Raw genomic sequence first — 18,331 nt, 5'->3', positions numbered from 1 at the left:
TAAACAACTTTAAATAATCTAATAGGACACATTTTATACAAAGATAAAAACAGCATTCGCATTTTCTAGAAATTAAAGTTCTTTAATCTGTTGGATTATATTATAAGTGACATAACCTCCATATGGAGGAAATACTATTTAAAACCCATCAGGTTGGCTATCTGCCACTGTGCATTTTTAATAAATGGATTTCTGGGCATCAGTTTCTTACATTTTGTTTAGTGACAGTTAGAGACACGAGGCCAGCCACAGACCCAACTTGTTTATTAGCTTTATTTCATTTGCAGCACATTTAAAAACATAACTGGATTACTGTCATTAGTATAATGTTTAAATATGTTGTATCAAGTTTAAAGTTTAGGAGCTCTACGACGTGCAGCTGTCACGTTAGAAATAAACAGGCATCGAGTCGGCTAACACTTTTCAGCTAACATTCCTCTCTCGCCTTATTTGCAGCAACAGTGTTTTTTTTGTAATATTTTAAAATATATTCTTCATAGCTCTGTTATAACAACCTGTTCCTCTAAACCAAAGTAGGCAGCATGTGATTGGTCCATTTTGTGCAGTAGAGTCACGTGATGCACCATGGGAACATGCACAGAGCCTGGGGAAGAACACCTATGCTATTCTTTGATTTAAATGCATGTGAATGCAGAAGCCACTTGGAGGATCCACACTGAGCACTTCAGCATTTAAACATTCCTGAGCCAGACCCCGCGTGCACCTGTTGGTCTCGCAACATTCTGGGTGCGTTACCCCCCTGACACTCAGCCAGTAAACGTACACATCCAGCATGTGCTTCCCAGAGAGTGTGTATCGCTCTCACACAATTTATTGGGACTTTTCATTTGACTTTTGTTTTTACTCTCAAACGGCTGCAACTTGTGATTTAAAAAAAAGCAGTGAGATTACTGAAAGTAGTATTCAAAAAAATGAGTCACATAATGCATTACTTTCATCCCTTCAAAAACACGGATAACTAACTCATTGGCATTTCATGGGCAATGAATTATACAAGAAATACATCTAATCTATAGTAAATCTAGCTGTCATTTGTAATTTGAGATTTGAGATCTCTGCTCTGGTCAAAGAATCTGACATCGTCTGCCGGTATTGCAGATCCGGACATGGGCCTTCTATATCTCATATCAGGGAAGAAGTCGACTGCTAGCGAGCAAACATGGATGCAAACAATGCAGACACGTGGGTTTGTTTTTTATTGGCTTTGCAAATGTTTTATGATGAAGGAAGTGCATCAACATGTCCACTAGACCTCAAGGATACACACCATGCGTTGTAGTGAGCAACACTGAATATAAACAGAAACTTGTTATGTTTTAAAGAAGAAGTCCACAGTGCACCTTTCATTTATATCATGAGCGCAACACTGGGCAGCTGTGTCTTTCAGGGAAATGTAAGTATCAACCAATTAGCCCTGATGGTTAGGTTATCAAACACACACACACACTCTCAGTGACACACAAAAACAAAGACAACCCCATTAACCAGTAGTTGCGGGGCAACTGAAGGCGAGAGCATTGCAGGTCGGCGAGTTCATGCAATGACATCTCAATAATATAAACTTATTAAACACTAAACTGACGAATGTTACCTGTCTTCTTTACAAAGAAGACTAATGCTAATGATGATGTAAGTATTAGGGCCTCATTAAGAGAAAAAAAATAAATTGGTTTTAATTTTTATATTTATTTTGCGTATCAAGAAGAAAGTCAACTCCTTTAGGCCATCAAATCACGTTAGAGTGACCATGCCAGCCAGCTGTCATGTCGGCTACATCACTGACAGCTTTTGCTTTCAGTTAGGAATACAGTTGCACCTCTTAAAAAACTTGCCTTCACACTCCAAGGATGTAACCTATAGGCCTATGTCTATGATGTAGCTTACAGAGCAGATGGCATGGTGGACAGTCACTGTAACTGGATTTGATGGACTAAAGGAGTTGACTTTCTTCTCGAAATGCTAAATAAATAAAAAAAATCTTCATCTCACCACCTCCCCTAATGTGGGCCTTCATACTCCGTCGTACTAATGGCAAAAATGGAATAAGAAACAATTGCCAAGCACTCGGTCTGATGCACACTCCACCCCAACACATACTGCCGGGGAGAACTGTTACTGTCCCGGCCAGGAGGCTCTGAGGCTGAGGAGAATCAACACGTCACAGGGTGCCAGGCAGTAAACTCCCAACTCATTCAGTGCAGACTGTGGTGAAGGATCTCCTGCATCTGTCCAACCTGTCGTCTCCTCCTCCGACTCCTTCAGGAGATTCTTTAGCAGAATAGCAGAGCCGACGTTGAGACACAAGATGATACAGGCCTCCTTCACACTGCGGACAGATAAAGAGAGCAGATGGAGACAGAGTGGCTCAGTGTTTTCTTATCATGTTCTTAGTTTGGCTATATGCTCATTACAATCCAATCTGATGCAAAGGAAAGTGCTTTTTCATCAGTGGTGCAACTCTATTATTATTCATTTAAGAGTGCTGAGCTGCTACAATATTCACCCTGGGAGAACAGAGAAAAACAACGTGGTCATGACTGTGTTGCCTAATTCTGGTCACAACCCCAGAACTGAAGTGAGTCTCAATCTTAAAGACACGTTTTAAAAATGATCGGCTGTGACTAATACACTGCAAAAACTAAAATCTAAGTAGGATTAATTATCTTAACTGAAGGCAAAATAAGACAAGATATTTCTTCTTACCAGGCAGCTTTTATGTTTTTGCAAGTTTTTTTGTCCTTAAGTAGCAAGTGAAATATTCTTGTTCAGTTGGCAGATAATTTATCTTTTTTAAGTAATATTTCCCCCATTTTAAGGCTTTTTCCCCCCTTGTTTTTGAGTGATCAGTTTTTGCAGTGTATTTGGCATCTGATTTGGGGTTTTCCATAAAATAAGTTTACTAGATACAATTCTTAAGCACATCTTCTCCCATGTTTCCACATCACATGCCTTTTGTAAAAGCCAAACACTCTTCTTTAAGTTTCGCCTGCATTTCTATTCTAGATGTGTGACTTTCTCAGTGCTACCACAGACATAGTTAAAAAATTTCCATAATAGCCACCCATCCGCACATGAAAAAACAAAGAGACTTAATAATATAATACTTGTTATTAGTTATAATACTAGCACGGACAGCTGTAGCACTGAGAAAAGAGGTACACGTGAACAAGTTGAGCCTCATCATTCTCTCACTCGCACTTACTGCTTAAAGAAGTTCTCAGGTCTTTTGCAGTAGTGACCAAACAGAGGAAATAGGTTTCTGGTCATGTCGAACTGAAGCTGAGCTGCCCCACCGTCACTGAAATGATTAGACAGGATCACCTGACAGAGAGACACATGGATATGTTGACAACTATTTCATTGGAACTGCACGGCTAGGAAACCACATGGGTCAGCTGTTTAGTCGCCAACATTATAACGGAACCAGTAGACCCTTGCTGTAGACTTATGTGCCACCCCAAGGATGTTGTAGAATGCTTGGATAATTTAAAACTACAGGTCAACACACAGTAGGGCTTTCATCTCTTACATCCTGGTAAAGAAAGTTGTCAAGTCTCTCCGCCAGGCCCTGCCAGGCCAGTTGGAACAGAGAAAGACTCAGGACCTGATGAAGGTTCAACAATCTGTCCCTCACACAGAGCATCATGGGACATGCTGAGCTGGACAGGGACATGGCGGACTGGTCGTGCTGGGATGGTAGGGACAGCCACCTAAAGAAAAGTAAAGATGAAAAGAAAGAGAATAGATCAGTGCAAAGCTTTATTTTTGTATTTGAAATTTTATAGAACAAAAACACTGGGAAGAGGAAATAATCTATTTTTTTAAACAGCACAGGCAAAGTACCAAGGGGATTAAAGGTGGAGTAAGCTATTCTGAAGAAATCCTCCTAAAGGCAAAATGTCCCAAGATTATGCAGCACAACTCCGAGTTAGCCTGTGAACATCTGCACCAAATTTGGTTAAAACAGCTCAAAGCAAAATTGATTTGAGAGTTTATGTCAAATAGTCGGCCTCCGCTCGCTTTGAATATAACATGTGATGAAACGGAATGATGGGAAGGGATAGCTTTTGTGCAGCTCCATCCAAACTCAAAATGTCAGGAAAATAAATAATAGTTCGGTAGGCAATCACAGCTCCAACTCTCTCTAGTCCTACATTTTAATGCATCAACTGTCCTGAGCTATAGTACAGCTGCACAGTTTTCAAAATGAGAATCCCAATTGTTTTCACTCAGAATTGAGATTACAATTTATCTCCCATGACTTTAAGGGATAAATTGCCATCATGTTTTGTTCAAGCAGTTTCATAAAGAATACACTGCTTCATTTAAAATGTACATCTCAAATACAACTGCACGGAACACAAAATGCAGGAATAAACAGCTCCTGTCTGCACTTAAAGACATTTGACTGCCAGATGTGCTCTAAACCCTAAGGCCTTAGAAACGTAGTGAAAGTATAACTTTACTTATACTTTCACTATGTTTGACTGATTGTTACGCAAACCTTTTGTCTTAAATGATCCAGTGATTTATTTAAAATTATGTTTCATTATGTAATCCAGCTTCTATTCAAATGCAAATAAGGTGCTGTTGCTGTCAAAGTCACCATTTGTACTGAGCTCAGGGTCTTAAAAGGCTGGCCCTCATCTGGGCTTGCACTTGCTATTGTGGGCATGGAGCTCAAGACCTTTATGCTCACTTGAGCATAAGTTATTTTTACATTACACTCAGACACTCCACCAGAGGGCAGCATGAGACCATCAATGAATTGTCATATTTCACATTGATTGTGTTTGTGATATAAAACATTGTTAACTTTTCACACGACATGACTCAAATACATCATACAAATTATTTCACACAGTTTATATCTGTCCTAACCTGATAATAATAATAATCTTTAAAACACCAGTTGATGTCGTACTCATCACCAGGCTGATGTCTCACCTGTCTTGGCGGTATGGTTTGGCTTTTTCTGTGATTTCTCTGATGGTCCATTCCAGCAGTCTTCCCATCATGTCTCCTTTAAGTCGTTCCAGCAACGCCAAAAGACCTTCAAATAGAGAGCCCTCCAGAGAAGCCAGACGACCCACCTCCATCACCCCTAGGCCCCCCAGTACAACTTCCTCACCAAGTGAAACTGCTGCCTGCTGCAGCTGTAGGAAAAACTGCAGACAGAATAAAGGAACTGGTAAACACATAAATATCAGTGAAAGGGTATTACCAAAAATGTCACTCTCTTCTGGCTGCCCTCTGGCAGCTCAGTGCAGCTTGTTCTCACTTGAAAATTATAGGGCTATATTTTGCACGCATGCACACGCGCGCACACACGAAATTGAAACATTTCATACATTTAAATAAACTCCACCCACCACATTGTCTCCCCAGTCTCCCAGGATGGTGCAAATGTAGTTGACAGCATTAAGGATGGCACAATAACGGGCACCCAGCGGGCAGCGAGACTCCTCCTTCATCACCTGGAAAGCAAAAAAAAATAAATCTATGTATGTATAATCAATCAACCAGCTGTCTCATTAATTTTTCTCTTGCCCTTCCGCTCTTTCAAAGATTTAATTGATTTCAGTCCATAAAAATGGAGGACAATTCAACATAAAATATTTTTTTACTGAGCAAAAGCATTCAGGCTGAAAATATAGCTTATTATGCCTTCCATTCTTAAAACACGCAACCTAGTTAGCGCCTCTCTCCTTCTTTAAGAGGGTTTCTGAAACGCTTACCTTTCCTTTATTGTTTTAGTGGTTTTTTTCTCTCCATTGATACCAGTGTAGAGTGTCTTCCTCATTATTACCTGGGTGAGTCGTATACGGAAGTCATCTACCAGTTCTCTCTGTAGCCCCAGGAACTTCAGTTGCGCAGAAGGACAGGGCAAAGCTCGGTACCGCTCTGTGCAGCAGGATGACAAAAAACACAAGACATTTATTCAAACATTTTTAGATGCTTTAAGAGCATACGTGAAGTTTTTGACCACTTGTAATGCTATGGAGTGATGTTAAGTTGCAGGTCCCCGTTTTGGACACACATTTCACGGGCTTGCAGGTGACATGACCTACATTCCTGTCAACTGCTTCTCACTATTCACTCTCTCTGCAGCAGCTGGCAAACCATCTTAGAGATGCCTTAGCGCAGCTGTCCCTTTCACGTCACGTGTGTTAAGCAGTCTTGCTGCCCAAATCCTGTTACCTTGCGAGGCAGCTGGATTTGTGAGATCATGCAAGAACACCTGATTTGCTACATAGCTCCCACGGTGGAAACAATATTGCCAGATCTCTACCCAAAACATGTCTACTCTTGCACAGTATATACCATCATCCCTTCTATAACGACGCCCATGTTGCTCGGGCTACTAAACAAGGTGTGGGTTTGGTTAGTCCATTTTAAATTTAACCTCCAAACTTGATGTTTTAGAGGTTTCTGCTCGGTCTGTCTCTCCTATCACATCCGTGGTGTCAGATCACTTTCTAATTAAATAGGTAGCGACACTAGCCTGTCATTGATGTACTCACCACTCATCAACTTTAACTACACTTGGTCCTGGCTCATTTCACATCCCTGTTGAAAATTCTACCAGTGACTCAAACACAGCCCTTTCTAGTTCCCTGGATTCAGTTTGGCCTGTTTCTCTTGCTTCATCAGCAACAATCAACACAATTCTTTGACAATTCGGCAGAAAAACAAATCAATGAGACGAGATACAAAATTTGGTCCTCATCTCCAGCTCCTTCTATAAAATCTAAGCTGGTTTTAGCTTCTTAACCAACCACCTGCCTGCTCCACGCTGCTGTCAGATTGTAGTCTGCTATGAATCAAAGGGAATGCAAATGTATTGCAAGGTAATGCAAAATATGTCAGAAAAAAACATGTATAAAATTGAATGAAATTGGGCGCACTGACAGTGAGACATGAGACTCGCTGAAATGTTGTCTTACCAGTGATGACCTGTAGCAGGGTCATGAACGTCTCAGCACAATCTGGAGCCTTCAGCTCATCCATATCACTGATATCTTTGTACTGAGAGCTCCAAGCTCCCTCAGCCGACAGCATGGCATCCATCTTCTCCACCGCCACTGTACATACAGAGGAATACAGGGGTATGATGATTTTTCACTGTTCTTGAGCAAACGCACAGAGACCACGCAGACTGCATATCTGAATTGACTTGTGGTATGTTTGGGATTGTATATTATGCAATCTCAAAAATTCTTCTATAACAAATTACCTACCTGAGCTTTAAGTAAATAATAATAAGTATTGATTGGAATCAGTATCAGCAGATACTCAATATTTTAAGGATCGGGGTTGGGGCCAAATAAAAAGTCTTGATCAGGACCTAATTAATAGAGATGTAGAGTGTTTTATGGATGGCAATATAAAATGATGGTTTGTTGATGAGGTTGAAGCAGACGGGTGGTGAGGTAGTAATTTCATAAAAATATACTGTTTATTCCACTCTGTAACATAAACTAACTGTGACACTAAAGGTCCTTATTAGCATGTGACAGCGCTGTCACGTTCTCGTTTATTTCCTGATATTACCACAGTCCAACTGTACAGCAGCAGAGTGAGAAGAAGTCTAGGTAGATCAACCTGCAATCTCGTCATCGGCCAAATCTGCCTGTCTGTTAATCAATAATGCAAAATATTATTTTTATGTATACATTAAGCATTATCAAACAATGCTGAAAACATATTTTTTTGGTAGTCCAATAATGTCCAATGATAAGCCAGTTTCCCAGTAAAAAGAAACAGTCAAAACATCCAAAAAAAAGAGTTCTTGCAGCAATTTGGAGGGTTTTTCTATACTTAGAACCACTTTTACTGCAGTTAACCCGAGCTGAAACAGCCGCTGCCCTAATATTTACAGCCATCTTTTGTCTACATATGTGAGTGGAGTAGTTTGTATGGTGTCAAACAAGTATATAAATATGACTAAATGAATTGAAGAATTAAAATATAAAATAAAAATAGTAGTTTGGTGGCTGGATAAACCCTGCGTAGATGTGACAAAATATGAATGGAGAACAACACAAATCCATCAATAGGCCTTTTTGTCAGGCACAAATTATGTTTTCCAGGGAACCCAGAAGCAAAATTAGGCACTGTAAAGTAAAAAAAATAAAAAAATAAATTAAACAGACTATAACTGCAGTGTCATCGGTACAAGAAGTTTGCTGCAACACTGCATTTCAACAACAGGTGATGAAATTAGCCTGCAGTAAAATTGCCAAGGGCTCATTTTATTAGGAACATAAATTGTAGATGACCTAATAATAAAGTGACTTAATAATCATAGAATAACTAAAATACACTTTAGACTACTAATGCAAAATTGGGAGTGAAAGATGACACTTATTCTACATTAAGTCGTGCAGCTGAGCACCCTCATTCTTCACAACCTACTCTTCTTTTCCACAGTGAGCCACTTCTGAAGGATTGCGTCCTCAAGCAGGAGGTGAAGCAGACCAGGCAGCACTGCTGGGTAGGACTGGTTGCTCCGCAGCTCCTTCTCAAACTGCAGCACCTCCTCCACCAAGTGACAGAAGAGCATGTCATCATACAGCAGCCTGGAGGCATCGCTGGCCACCTTCTCCTGGACTAGAGACAGCAGGCCTCGACACAGCTCCACCTACACAGTCAAGACAACGGGAATTTACCGGTTTTATTTGTCGATTCTTCAGTAACACCTTCTTGAGGTCGTTTTTTGGTGTTAAATAAACACAGTGGCACAGATAACCTGATGAAATATTCTACCTTTTATCACAGTTCCTAATCAAATGACAATTGTTTTAAAATGTATGACATCACATCATATACTTGTAAGTGACACATGATTCATTTTCCATTTCAAACGTTATTCTATGTTCTTTTTTAGTACAATAAATACAGAAACAGTATTCTGGTCTGGTTGAAATCAGACTGGTTAAGTGCAGTCAAAACAGTTTTTTCAGGAAGGGGAGGGGTCAAAGCAGTCAAGTAGAGCCCATTAGAGAACAGCATACCCTGGCACTGATGTTGGCCCCAGCTCGGTCAAGTATAGGTTGGATCTTTTCCTCCAAGAAGGTCGAGCTGTTACTCATCCACATCAGAACCTGTGTAAGGTACCACTCTGGCTGAAAGATGAACGGATAGAGGAGCAGCATCAGCATCTAAAACTTTGCCAATACTTTTTGTTTTTTTATCCTCTGTGGAGACGACTCATCTCTCTCTGATCCAGTTCGCTGTCCTTGCAGAAGTAAAAATAACAGACATACACGTGTGTGTATATGTGATTCTGTGTGTGACAGACCTTGCTGAGGGAGTTGGTCTGCCGATTCCCATAGAAGTGGTATTTGAATCTCCTGCTGAGCGGCGTCAGCAAGATCTGGATGGGAAGACAGAGGGGAGGAGCTTGGGACGCAGGTGTGGCGGAAGGAACCGGCTGGGTAGAGGGTGCACGGGAGGCCAAAGCCCTCTGGGACACGAGGTCATCACTGCCAGAGGAAGTTAAAGAAACCAAACACCGGAGCACCTGCAGTGTTCCAAATCGACATCGTCCTTCGTTGGAATCCTGCTGGGGACCCCGTGTCATGTCACCGCCCTGTCACCCTCTTTCTATGTCATCTCATACTTCTTCCTGAACATTCTCATCAGCATGGAAATTTCAAGGCAATCCATCCAAAACTTGCCAAAACATCTTACTGTGAACCAAAAATGTCAACCTGCTCGTGGCGCTTGATAAAAAGTCAGGGGATCAATAAAGTCACTGGGATACACCGTCTGGAAAGCACAAACGTCTGTACCAAGTTTTGCCCCAACCCATCTGGTGGATGTGAAGGTATTTCATTGACCTTCTGGTATTTGTCATAATATTTTACTCTTGACTACCAACAGACACTGCCCTCCCTACAGCCACACCAGTAGTGTGGCTAAAGACTGTAATCCAGGTGCCACTACGTTTCCTCCAAAGCATATAAGCCAACGCAAAGTAGTTGGATATGAATTTAATTAGTTTGAGACAGAGTTTGTGTATGTGTGAAGGTAATGATGTGTACAGAACATATATGTGTAGAAGCCCAAACTGAAGGATACGAGGTCTGCAGGGCAAGCAGCTGTGGGACAAGCAGCTCCAGCTGGCTGTTGATCTCCTGACAGTTGGCAACAGGTGTCAGGGACTGAGTAGGAGGGGAGATGATCGGCCAATGAAGTTGAGTCAATACTTTCTCAAAATCACTATGAAAGAATTGAAGAGAAGGATTTAGGACAACGATACATTGATAACTTGTATCTTTGCATGTGTGCCCTGGGTGGGGTTATACCTGGCCAGTCGGTCTTTGATGATCTTGTGCCAGAAGTGAAGTGTTTCACGGAGGAAGTCCTGGAGGTGAGAACACCCAGACTGGTTTAGTCCAGCGTCCAGCACAGCCATGCTGTCTACTGCCCGGATGGCCTCCCAGACACTGCTGGTCATCAGGCACTGCTGTACTGCAGCGCTGCAAACACACAACACTTTACACATTACAGCCCACAGCAGTCACAGAGAGGGAGAACCCTTTTTGGTCAGATTAAAACTCAGCATAATATTTTTTAATTAAAATGAGGATGGGGTGATGCAGGAGAAAAAAAACAAGCAGTTTGGAGATTATTGCACCACATCTGTCCTGTGTCATAAATCCAGCGCACCTTTTAATTACAGCACAAAATGAAGTTCTAATGCATGTATGATTCAAGTGAATAAAATCAAACATTTATTGAATATTTATTGATCATTTGTTATATTGTTATTGAAATAAATTATATTGTGATAATTATTCTTATATTGTCCAAGCCTAAGATGACATGAGTTATAACTGCCACAACTTCTTAGGCACCATTATCAGCTTATGACATTTTACACTGCATAAATTAGCTTAGCGGCTAGCAGACTTTTCCTCTACTCACAGCTTAATAATTTACACATTATATATGCTTATACTAAATCGGTGTTAAGCCTTGCTTTATCTGGTCTGTGCTTGTAAAATAATTGACATGTCCCCGTCTTCTAACGTATTACCGGATTTACTTTCCTCACCATTGGTAAGTAACTGCATCTCCCGACAGAACCCCGCGGTTGAATTTCATTATCATTTTAAAAGTTCAATAAATGAATGATGTTTCCTAAGTCAATCAATAATCGTGTTAGTAATCGTGATTATGATTTTTGCTATCAAGCTGACCTAATTCACACCCATTTGATGGACCAGACTACATTTTACGGTGTTGTACCTAACCCTAATTTGGAAGTTAGCAAACCTTAAAAATAATATTTACAGTGCAGTCCACGTTGTGGTCGAGCGGAATATCTGACGGATCCGTGATATGTGACGTGTACTGAAGAAACCACAGTAGCTGTCCAGGCTGACATTTCAAACCTAAACTCAGTCAAATTGATGAGAAAATAATCCTCCGATCGTGTTTTCTGTTACAGATGCAGCAGTAAAGTCCCGTCTCTTCACCTACACAAAACATACCAGGGCACGAGAGCCAGCGCCAGTCCTTTTCCTGTTAGTAGAACTGTGTACTGGACGTCCTGACAGGCTGGAGTTTGTGCAACCTGCACAAACGTAATTATTCTCCAAGTTGATAAATGATGAAATGCAATGTTAAACTACTGGAAAAAGACAGACTCACTTAATTACAACCGCTCAGACTCGCTACCACATACTACCGCACACTGAGCTGAGGCAGATTCAGGGATAACAACTCCCTTTGGTCTGTAACATGAGGCGTTTTTCTAGAGCACTGCTCAAAACGGCTGCTTTTTCTTTTGAATTTTTAACTTTTAAAAACAACAACAATTCTGCATTCATTTTTCAATGGTCATTTTAAGTTGCTCTTTCACTCTGCCCAAAGATGTCATTTATTTTTACATGTATTCCTCATTCTTCAGTTCAACCAGTTTTAATCAAGCAACAAGTTTGTGACTTCAGTAACTAATGAATAAAATAATTATGTTTATTGTCATTATACTCGGGTAGGGCTGTACGATATGGGGAAAAACGTTAACATGATAAAAAGTCCTAATTAGTGTATTATTCAAGTGAATAAAATCAAACATTCATTGAATAGTTATTGAAAATTTGTTATATTGTTATTGAAAAAAATTATAATGCGATAATTATTGTTATTGTTTTATTGTCCAGCCCTACACTCGGGTACAATGAAATTTCACATGGCATGTCTATTTTAGCATGATTTGAACATATAGAGAAGTAATGGTAGATTTGACTACCTGTTTTTCCAAATTTGAAAACCATAAAATTACAGTTAACGCATTAGACTACTAATCCACAGTAATTCAGCCTGTTTTGCTTTCACGGTTCTTTATTTTTTCAATTCTGCTGTTTATTTATGTCTCCGTTCTCGGTTCCCACATCTGTCATATCTCTCTCTCTTTGATAACTAAATCAGTGTCTTCATCCCCTTACCCTCATTCACAGTACCTGAGTTCCTCTATATGTTGAAGGCAGCGTAGGTATTTCATGTGACTCTCTATAATGTCGACTTGTTTAAGCGTCTCACCGAGGCTATCCATCCAAGGCTGGGCCTCCTGTAGGTGCTGGGAGACACATTAACATTAACATTAACATTAACAAACAATTGATTATACCTCCCAGAATGGTGCACGTGGAAGGTCTCTGTGAGATGTTGAGTCTGGAATATTGCTGGCTGGCTTCATCTCTCTGTTAAATTAACATAATGGAAACATTTGGAAGTGACTCTTGTAAAAAAAAATATATATATATATATATATATATATCAGCTGGGATCAGCTCTAGCACCTCATAACCCTTTATAATTACAGAACACTTTGACAGCTGCCATGCCAAGGTCTAAAGCCCTTTTTAATTCTCACCACAGTGGCAGCAGTGTTAGAAATCAGAACTGACCTATAAAATCTATCTATGTAATAAACAGCAGCCTTATAACAGCCCTGCAGGCTAGGTTATATAGTTTATAGTCAGATTGTTACTTAGATCAGATCATTTCTGATTCAAACAGAAATGTCACCTTTATACTGTCTTATGAAAAGCCATAATACAGACCTGTAATAGATGTTATAGTGTTGTGGACATTGCTAACTACTATTTCCAAGGTCTAAAGTTATTAAATCCTTTAGTGTGACAACACGAAACACTGATCATTGGGTGACCACCGGAGATGTTTGGCTTGCTTTGTGTACTTGTGTATGATCAGAAAATAAAGTACTCAATGAAGTTAGATATTTGTGCTAATAGAGAGTCCATTATCAGTGAATAACCACACACTGCTGCCTTGTTCGTTCATTCAAATAGTACTTTTTTTCTCTGCTTTCTTGGCGGAGTCTTTACCTCGTTCAATTTGTTGGACACAGATTGCTCTCGCTGCAGCAGGTCCTCCAGGGAACATCGGGCCTCCTCAGCAGCAGACAGAGCTGCAGAAACTTTAGGAGGCACAGAACTGGATACAGTGAGAACCTGAATGACACAAATTATAGAGTCACTGCTCATATTTGATTCAGTAGATAGATAGACTGAACAAGTCTCGTGGTCAGTTGCAAACTAAAGAACAATTTCTTGACTTTCCTGCTGCTTGACTTAGAGAGGTTAGTGAGTGATGGAGTGAAGGTTCACAACCAGAAGCTGCACTTCAGAATGTTCTGGTTGTATATGTGTCGCCTATGTATACAGTATAAATAACTGTACTGTATTTAACTTATTGTTTTATTTTTATTTATTTATGTTACCATATTTTAATATACATTTAATTATATGTTAAGATATGTGTTTGTCAGCAAGAAGGGACTACAAACTTTTGTTATACAACCTTGTGTTGTATAATGATATAATGATAAAAATAATGCCTTTATTCTTGATCCTTGGATTCAGATATAAAGTGAGCTGGATTTAGAAGGGAAGTGGCCTGAAGTGGCTGAAGCTTAAGAACTTCTATGACGAAGACTAAAATACACCATCTTTAAATTTCCAATAGTTTGATTTATAATAATAATAAAAATAATAATAATAATAAATGGTTGCTTAATTGTCTTTGAAAGAGCCAAAAGAGGGAAACTTCAGATAGCAGGTTTTGACTGAAGAGGAGCTTTGCTGGCTTCCACCTGCACTGTAGTTCTGCAGGTATGACTGTGTGTGTGTGTAATTAGATATCACATTGCTACAAATATGTATAAAATGTACAATCACATTTATGTATGTCCAATTATCAGATTTGCAAAGACGCATTTTCTTCCAGAACAGAGCCTCTGTGTAGACAGATTACTGATTATTGAGATTATTGTACAGACTTGCTGGCCTGGGTTAAAGCCATTACAATTTGAAATATTTTTACTGACTTGCACGTTCTGTTTGTACAGCATGTGTTAAATTTGTGTGAAATTTTTGTCGTTACTGGAAAAAAACAACCAAAACACAAAGTAAATTCCAATGTCATCTGACCCTAAAAAGAGAATTCACACTGGCAAACTACCTGAGCACAATAAAATGTCCTAAACTAAGAAAAAAGTTGACAACATACAGACTGAGTGAACACAGCCTGGCCATAGAACAGGGTCGCCACAGACAGAGCTGGCTACCGCAAGAGGAGAGACTCAGTCCCAGTGCGACAGAGGACAGGTAGAGACAGAGCTGCACTTTCTAACCTCATGCCCTAAATATAAAACATTTAAGAGAAAAACACTTCGCAAACATTTCACAAATATACCCCGAATTCAAATTTATATCAGACACACAGAAACTCCCCTATTTACTGGTTGAAATGCCCAAATGTCAAATAATTGCTGCAAAATATGTCTCCTCATGCCACGAACTGAGGACAACCAGTGGAAAGTCAGACTGATAAATAAATGTACTAATTTTCAAATTAGTATTATTTTGATTGTTTGATATTTTATTAATTGTTTTGTTTTTAAATTTCACATTTGAAACAGATTTTTTATTAAATGAATTAATAATAATTTTTATGTCTATTAATATACACACACACATTTACGGTTTTATCTATTTTTTATTTAAATTTTTAATGTATTATTAATAACACACATAACCGTTTCATTTATGTATTAGAATTTTTAATATATATATATACATATTTTTTTTTTTCTTTTTTAAACACACACACACACACACACACACACACAGGCTTGCGGTTTAATTTATATAGTTTGACGGAATTTTTACATTTATTTTTTTTTATTAACACACAAACAACTTTTACTGTTTTATTTAGTTTAATGAAATGTATGAAATAGTAATAATAGTAATACTGCAGATTGTGAGTGGCCTCATTTACTCAAGTAATCGGGAGCTGGCTGAGTGAAGCATTTTGGAGAGGGGTAGCATAACAAAGCGTCTGGAGCTGAAAGCAGGGGTCTCTAGCAATTATAGGAGTTTTCTCAGGAAAACTGTCTGCTGAACAGCACAGGGTTGAGCGCATCAAGTGTTCTCATGCAGTGGCGCCTAAGCGTTTGGGTGGCTCTCGGTTGTCCGTCAGTGTCACTGGGCTTGTTGTTGTGTTGCAAGCGCGACGTGGCAAGTGCGTGTCCACAGAGTGGTGCTGGGTAAAATGACGCTAAGCAGTTACGTGTATCAGCTGGGAAGTGTGAATATTGTGAGTTAACCGTAAAAATCTATTAACATGCATTTAATAGATACACAAGGAGGCCTGTTTTTGCTTGGGTTTTTTTTTGCTGCATGCTAAAGACTGTCAGAGCAGTTTACTCGCCTGCTCCTCCAGGACGTTGTTTTCCTCTCTAATTTTTTCCAGCAGGTCGCCAACATTCTTCAGCGACTTCAGGTCGCTGCCCACCTCTTTCTCCAAGAAATCCATTACATAGTCCTGTAGTTTTACAGAATCCGCTGGAGATGATTTGCTGTCTTGGCTGGTTGTGTAAACAGAGTTTACAAAATGATCTGTCAGTTGGTTCATCGTTGCTGCACTGTTGTGGGCGCCGCCATCTTGCCGCTCTTCTTCTTCTTGTTGAGTTTTGTTGGCGGTTCTCAACAACGTTCATTACCGCCTCCAACTGGTATGGAGTGCGGATCAAAATGACTAGTCCTCACCTTTTATATACAGTCTACGGTCCTTACATTATAAAACATAAACTCTCAGTCATATTAGTTATTTCTTTTTCAGAATATCTATTAAATCAAAGTGTAATTTTAATTCAGCTGCCTTTTTTGCTCACAGTAGTCACAACTGCAAATGAATTATGTTTACCTAATTTAAATAATGTTACTGTTTAGTCCAGTGTGTCCAAATCTAAGTCTTGATATTGCCTCATCTCTTGTGTTCCTTCGTCTCAGTTCTCCCACTTTCCTGAACTGATCTCTGTAAAACCTCCGTCCTTTCCTCTCTTCCCCCCACTGCTTTTGCCGACTTTCCTTCAATCTCGGTTTAATAATGCTCTTGATTTCTGTTTTACTGAAGCTAACTACCGCATCAATGTTGTCATTTTTGCAATTTCATTTGATGCCATTGCCAATATGTGCTGGTAGACCTACCCATTAAACTGGAAGACCCATCATTTGAACTCTGTATAGCCTAAAGTTTGTTGTACTTCCATCGAAATGTCTGGTCTGCTGTCTGAATGACTGTTCTGTTAACTGGCTAATGATGAACTTAAAACTGAACAAATGATTGTTCTCAATGGTCTTCCATCCTCTATCCACTGCACTGCGAACAAAATTGCGAGCATTTCTCCTGTGTAAACAGATAAGTCATCTGATATGTAACACTGGAACAATAAATGCTACTCCGATTGTATTAACTAATCTCTTTGATGCATATGTGTAGATCTGAATGTAACTGTGGTAACTGTTAATAAATGCCTGTATGGTATGTGAATTCAAAATAAAGTTGGGCTAAAGTTTGATTTGTCTACTATAAGGTCTGTTGCTTTTTGTATCGCTGTCCACCCAAAGTTTTTTGTGTCCCTCCTCTCCTATTTCCCATCTCATCCCATCTCATCCTCTGCATATTAGCTTCACAGCAGCAACTATAGCCACAGTTTGCTAACCTACAACCTAGCTAACGTTAGTTACATTACTTGCTGTGTTGTTCACTCTATATCATGGTACTAATCACATATCCAACCTCTGGGTCCTCTAAGGTTCAGTAGGTAACATTTATTAAAAAATACTTTAGCATATTTGCTGAAACTATCACTATATCCTGACAGAAAATCTGGTTCCTCTGGAAATAATCACCAGAAATGAAAGAACTGCCTTTCTACTCTACTACAGCGTACAGTAGTAGCATAGCATAGTTTCCTTTGCTGTTGCCTGTTCTTGTGATAAACCAAATGCATACTAAAGAAGTTGGTCTCTGCGTGAACTGATTATTTTGTAGAAATCTGTTGAGTATTTAAAATAAACTGGTAAGGAATTCAGAGTTGCATTGATATATTTATCATTTTGTTTGAGCCCCTGCCCCCTCAAAATGTCTGTGCACGTCCCTGCAGACCAGGAATAGCAGGGAAGATAAGGTGAGTTTTAGCCACAGAGTGAGGCAAGAAACGGAGATTCCAGGGGAGTAGTGAACTTAAGGTTACACAGGTTAGATCGACGATCGCAGGAAAATCACAAAGAAGTACTTGAACTAGAGAAAGTGATGTGGTGGAGAATGAAGTAAAGAGCTGGGGTTGATATACTGCAGCATTTTGATTAGTGGATGTGGAGCAGGTTGGCAGCAGGAGCAGGAACATGTGTTCCCTATATTTTCATCTTGCACTAACATTAGGTCGACTTGCCCAACACCCAAACAGACTATACAACACCAGACAGAGAAACAAACAGGGAAACTGAAAGGACACATAGAAGGGGGAAAACAGCAAGGTTCCATGTAGGCCCAAAGGTCCGGTCGCACATGAGAGATTTAACCATATTGTTTATATAAGAAGCTCTTGGGGAATATAGAAAAACTGTTTGACCATCAATGACTCTACGTTGGTGTTTATATATATAAAAAATCACACAATCACAATCCAAGTCAGACAAACATGATGTCATATAGGTGGAGATATAACTTCCTGTTTTGTTGCAAGCTACAAGAAGTTTTCCCTTTATAAGTTGCACATTTTGTGGATTATCAGAATTCTTTATAAAACTTTTAATCACAAGAGTAAGATTATACATACATTATACATGCCTAAAATAAGCATTGCTGCCGACCCTGTCCACAGCAGGACATATTGCTTAAAATACATATATTACTATTACTTATAGTACAACTCCCCACTTCTCTTTATGGCCTGCTTCTGTATTCTGGCCATTCAAATTAA

General features: G+C 39.5%; 1 protein-coding gene across 2 annotated transcripts; it reads right to left on the bottom strand.

The window, feature by feature from the left end:
- Positions 1-1,194: 1,194 nt before the first annotated feature.
- On the bottom strand, positions 1,195-15,995 carry LOC119918345 (RAD50-interacting protein 1-like). Of its 2 annotated transcripts, XM_038739032.1 has the most exons (15): positions 15,775-15,995; positions 13,386-13,511; positions 12,498-12,613; positions 10,335-10,508; positions 10,108-10,248; positions 9,326-9,509; positions 9,039-9,149; positions 8,440-8,665; positions 6,969-7,106; positions 5,831-5,925; positions 5,394-5,498; positions 4,969-5,189; positions 3,551-3,731; positions 3,224-3,342; positions 1,195-2,347 (listed from the first exon to the last, which is right to left on the bottom strand). In XM_038739032.1, the coding sequence occupies exons 1-15, from the start codon at positions 15,976-15,978 to the stop codon at positions 2,134-2,136; spliced, it is 2,355 nt and encodes a 784-aa protein (XP_038594960.1). In that variant the 5' UTR covers positions 15,979-15,995; the 3' UTR covers positions 1,195-2,133. The 2 variants fall into 2 exon arrangements, with proteins under 2 accessions (XP_038594960.1, XP_038594961.1); XM_038739033.1 differs by lacking the exons at positions 13,386-13,511; positions 15,775-15,995 and having other exon boundaries at positions 12,483-12,615.
- Between the last annotated feature and the right edge of the window lie 2,336 nt (positions 15,996-18,331).

Source organism: Micropterus salmoides, unplaced genomic scaffold, assembly GCF_014851395.1.
Source record: "Micropterus salmoides isolate LMB-PRFRI ecotype aquatic unplaced genomic scaffold, ASM1485139v1 Ms_hic_scaffold_23, whole genome shotgun sequence".
Taxonomy (NCBI): Eukaryota; Metazoa; Chordata; class Actinopteri; order Centrarchiformes; family Centrarchidae; genus Micropterus; species Micropterus salmoides.
This window is presented reverse-complemented; position numbering and strand designations above follow the sequence as displayed.

Coding starts and splice junctions, on each gene's coding strand:
- LOC119918345 (XM_038739032.1), bottom strand. CDS start 15,978: ATGAACCAACTGACAGATCATTTTGTAAACTCTGTTTACACAACCAGC. Junction 5,190..5,393: donor GAGACTGGGGAGACAATGTG/GTGGGTGGAGTT, acceptor TTCTGTCTGCAG/TTTTTCCTACAGCTGCAGCA. Junction 3,343..3,550: donor ACAACTTTCTTTACCAGGAT/GTAAGAGATGAA, acceptor TCTCTCTGTCAG/GTGATCCTGTCTAATCATTT.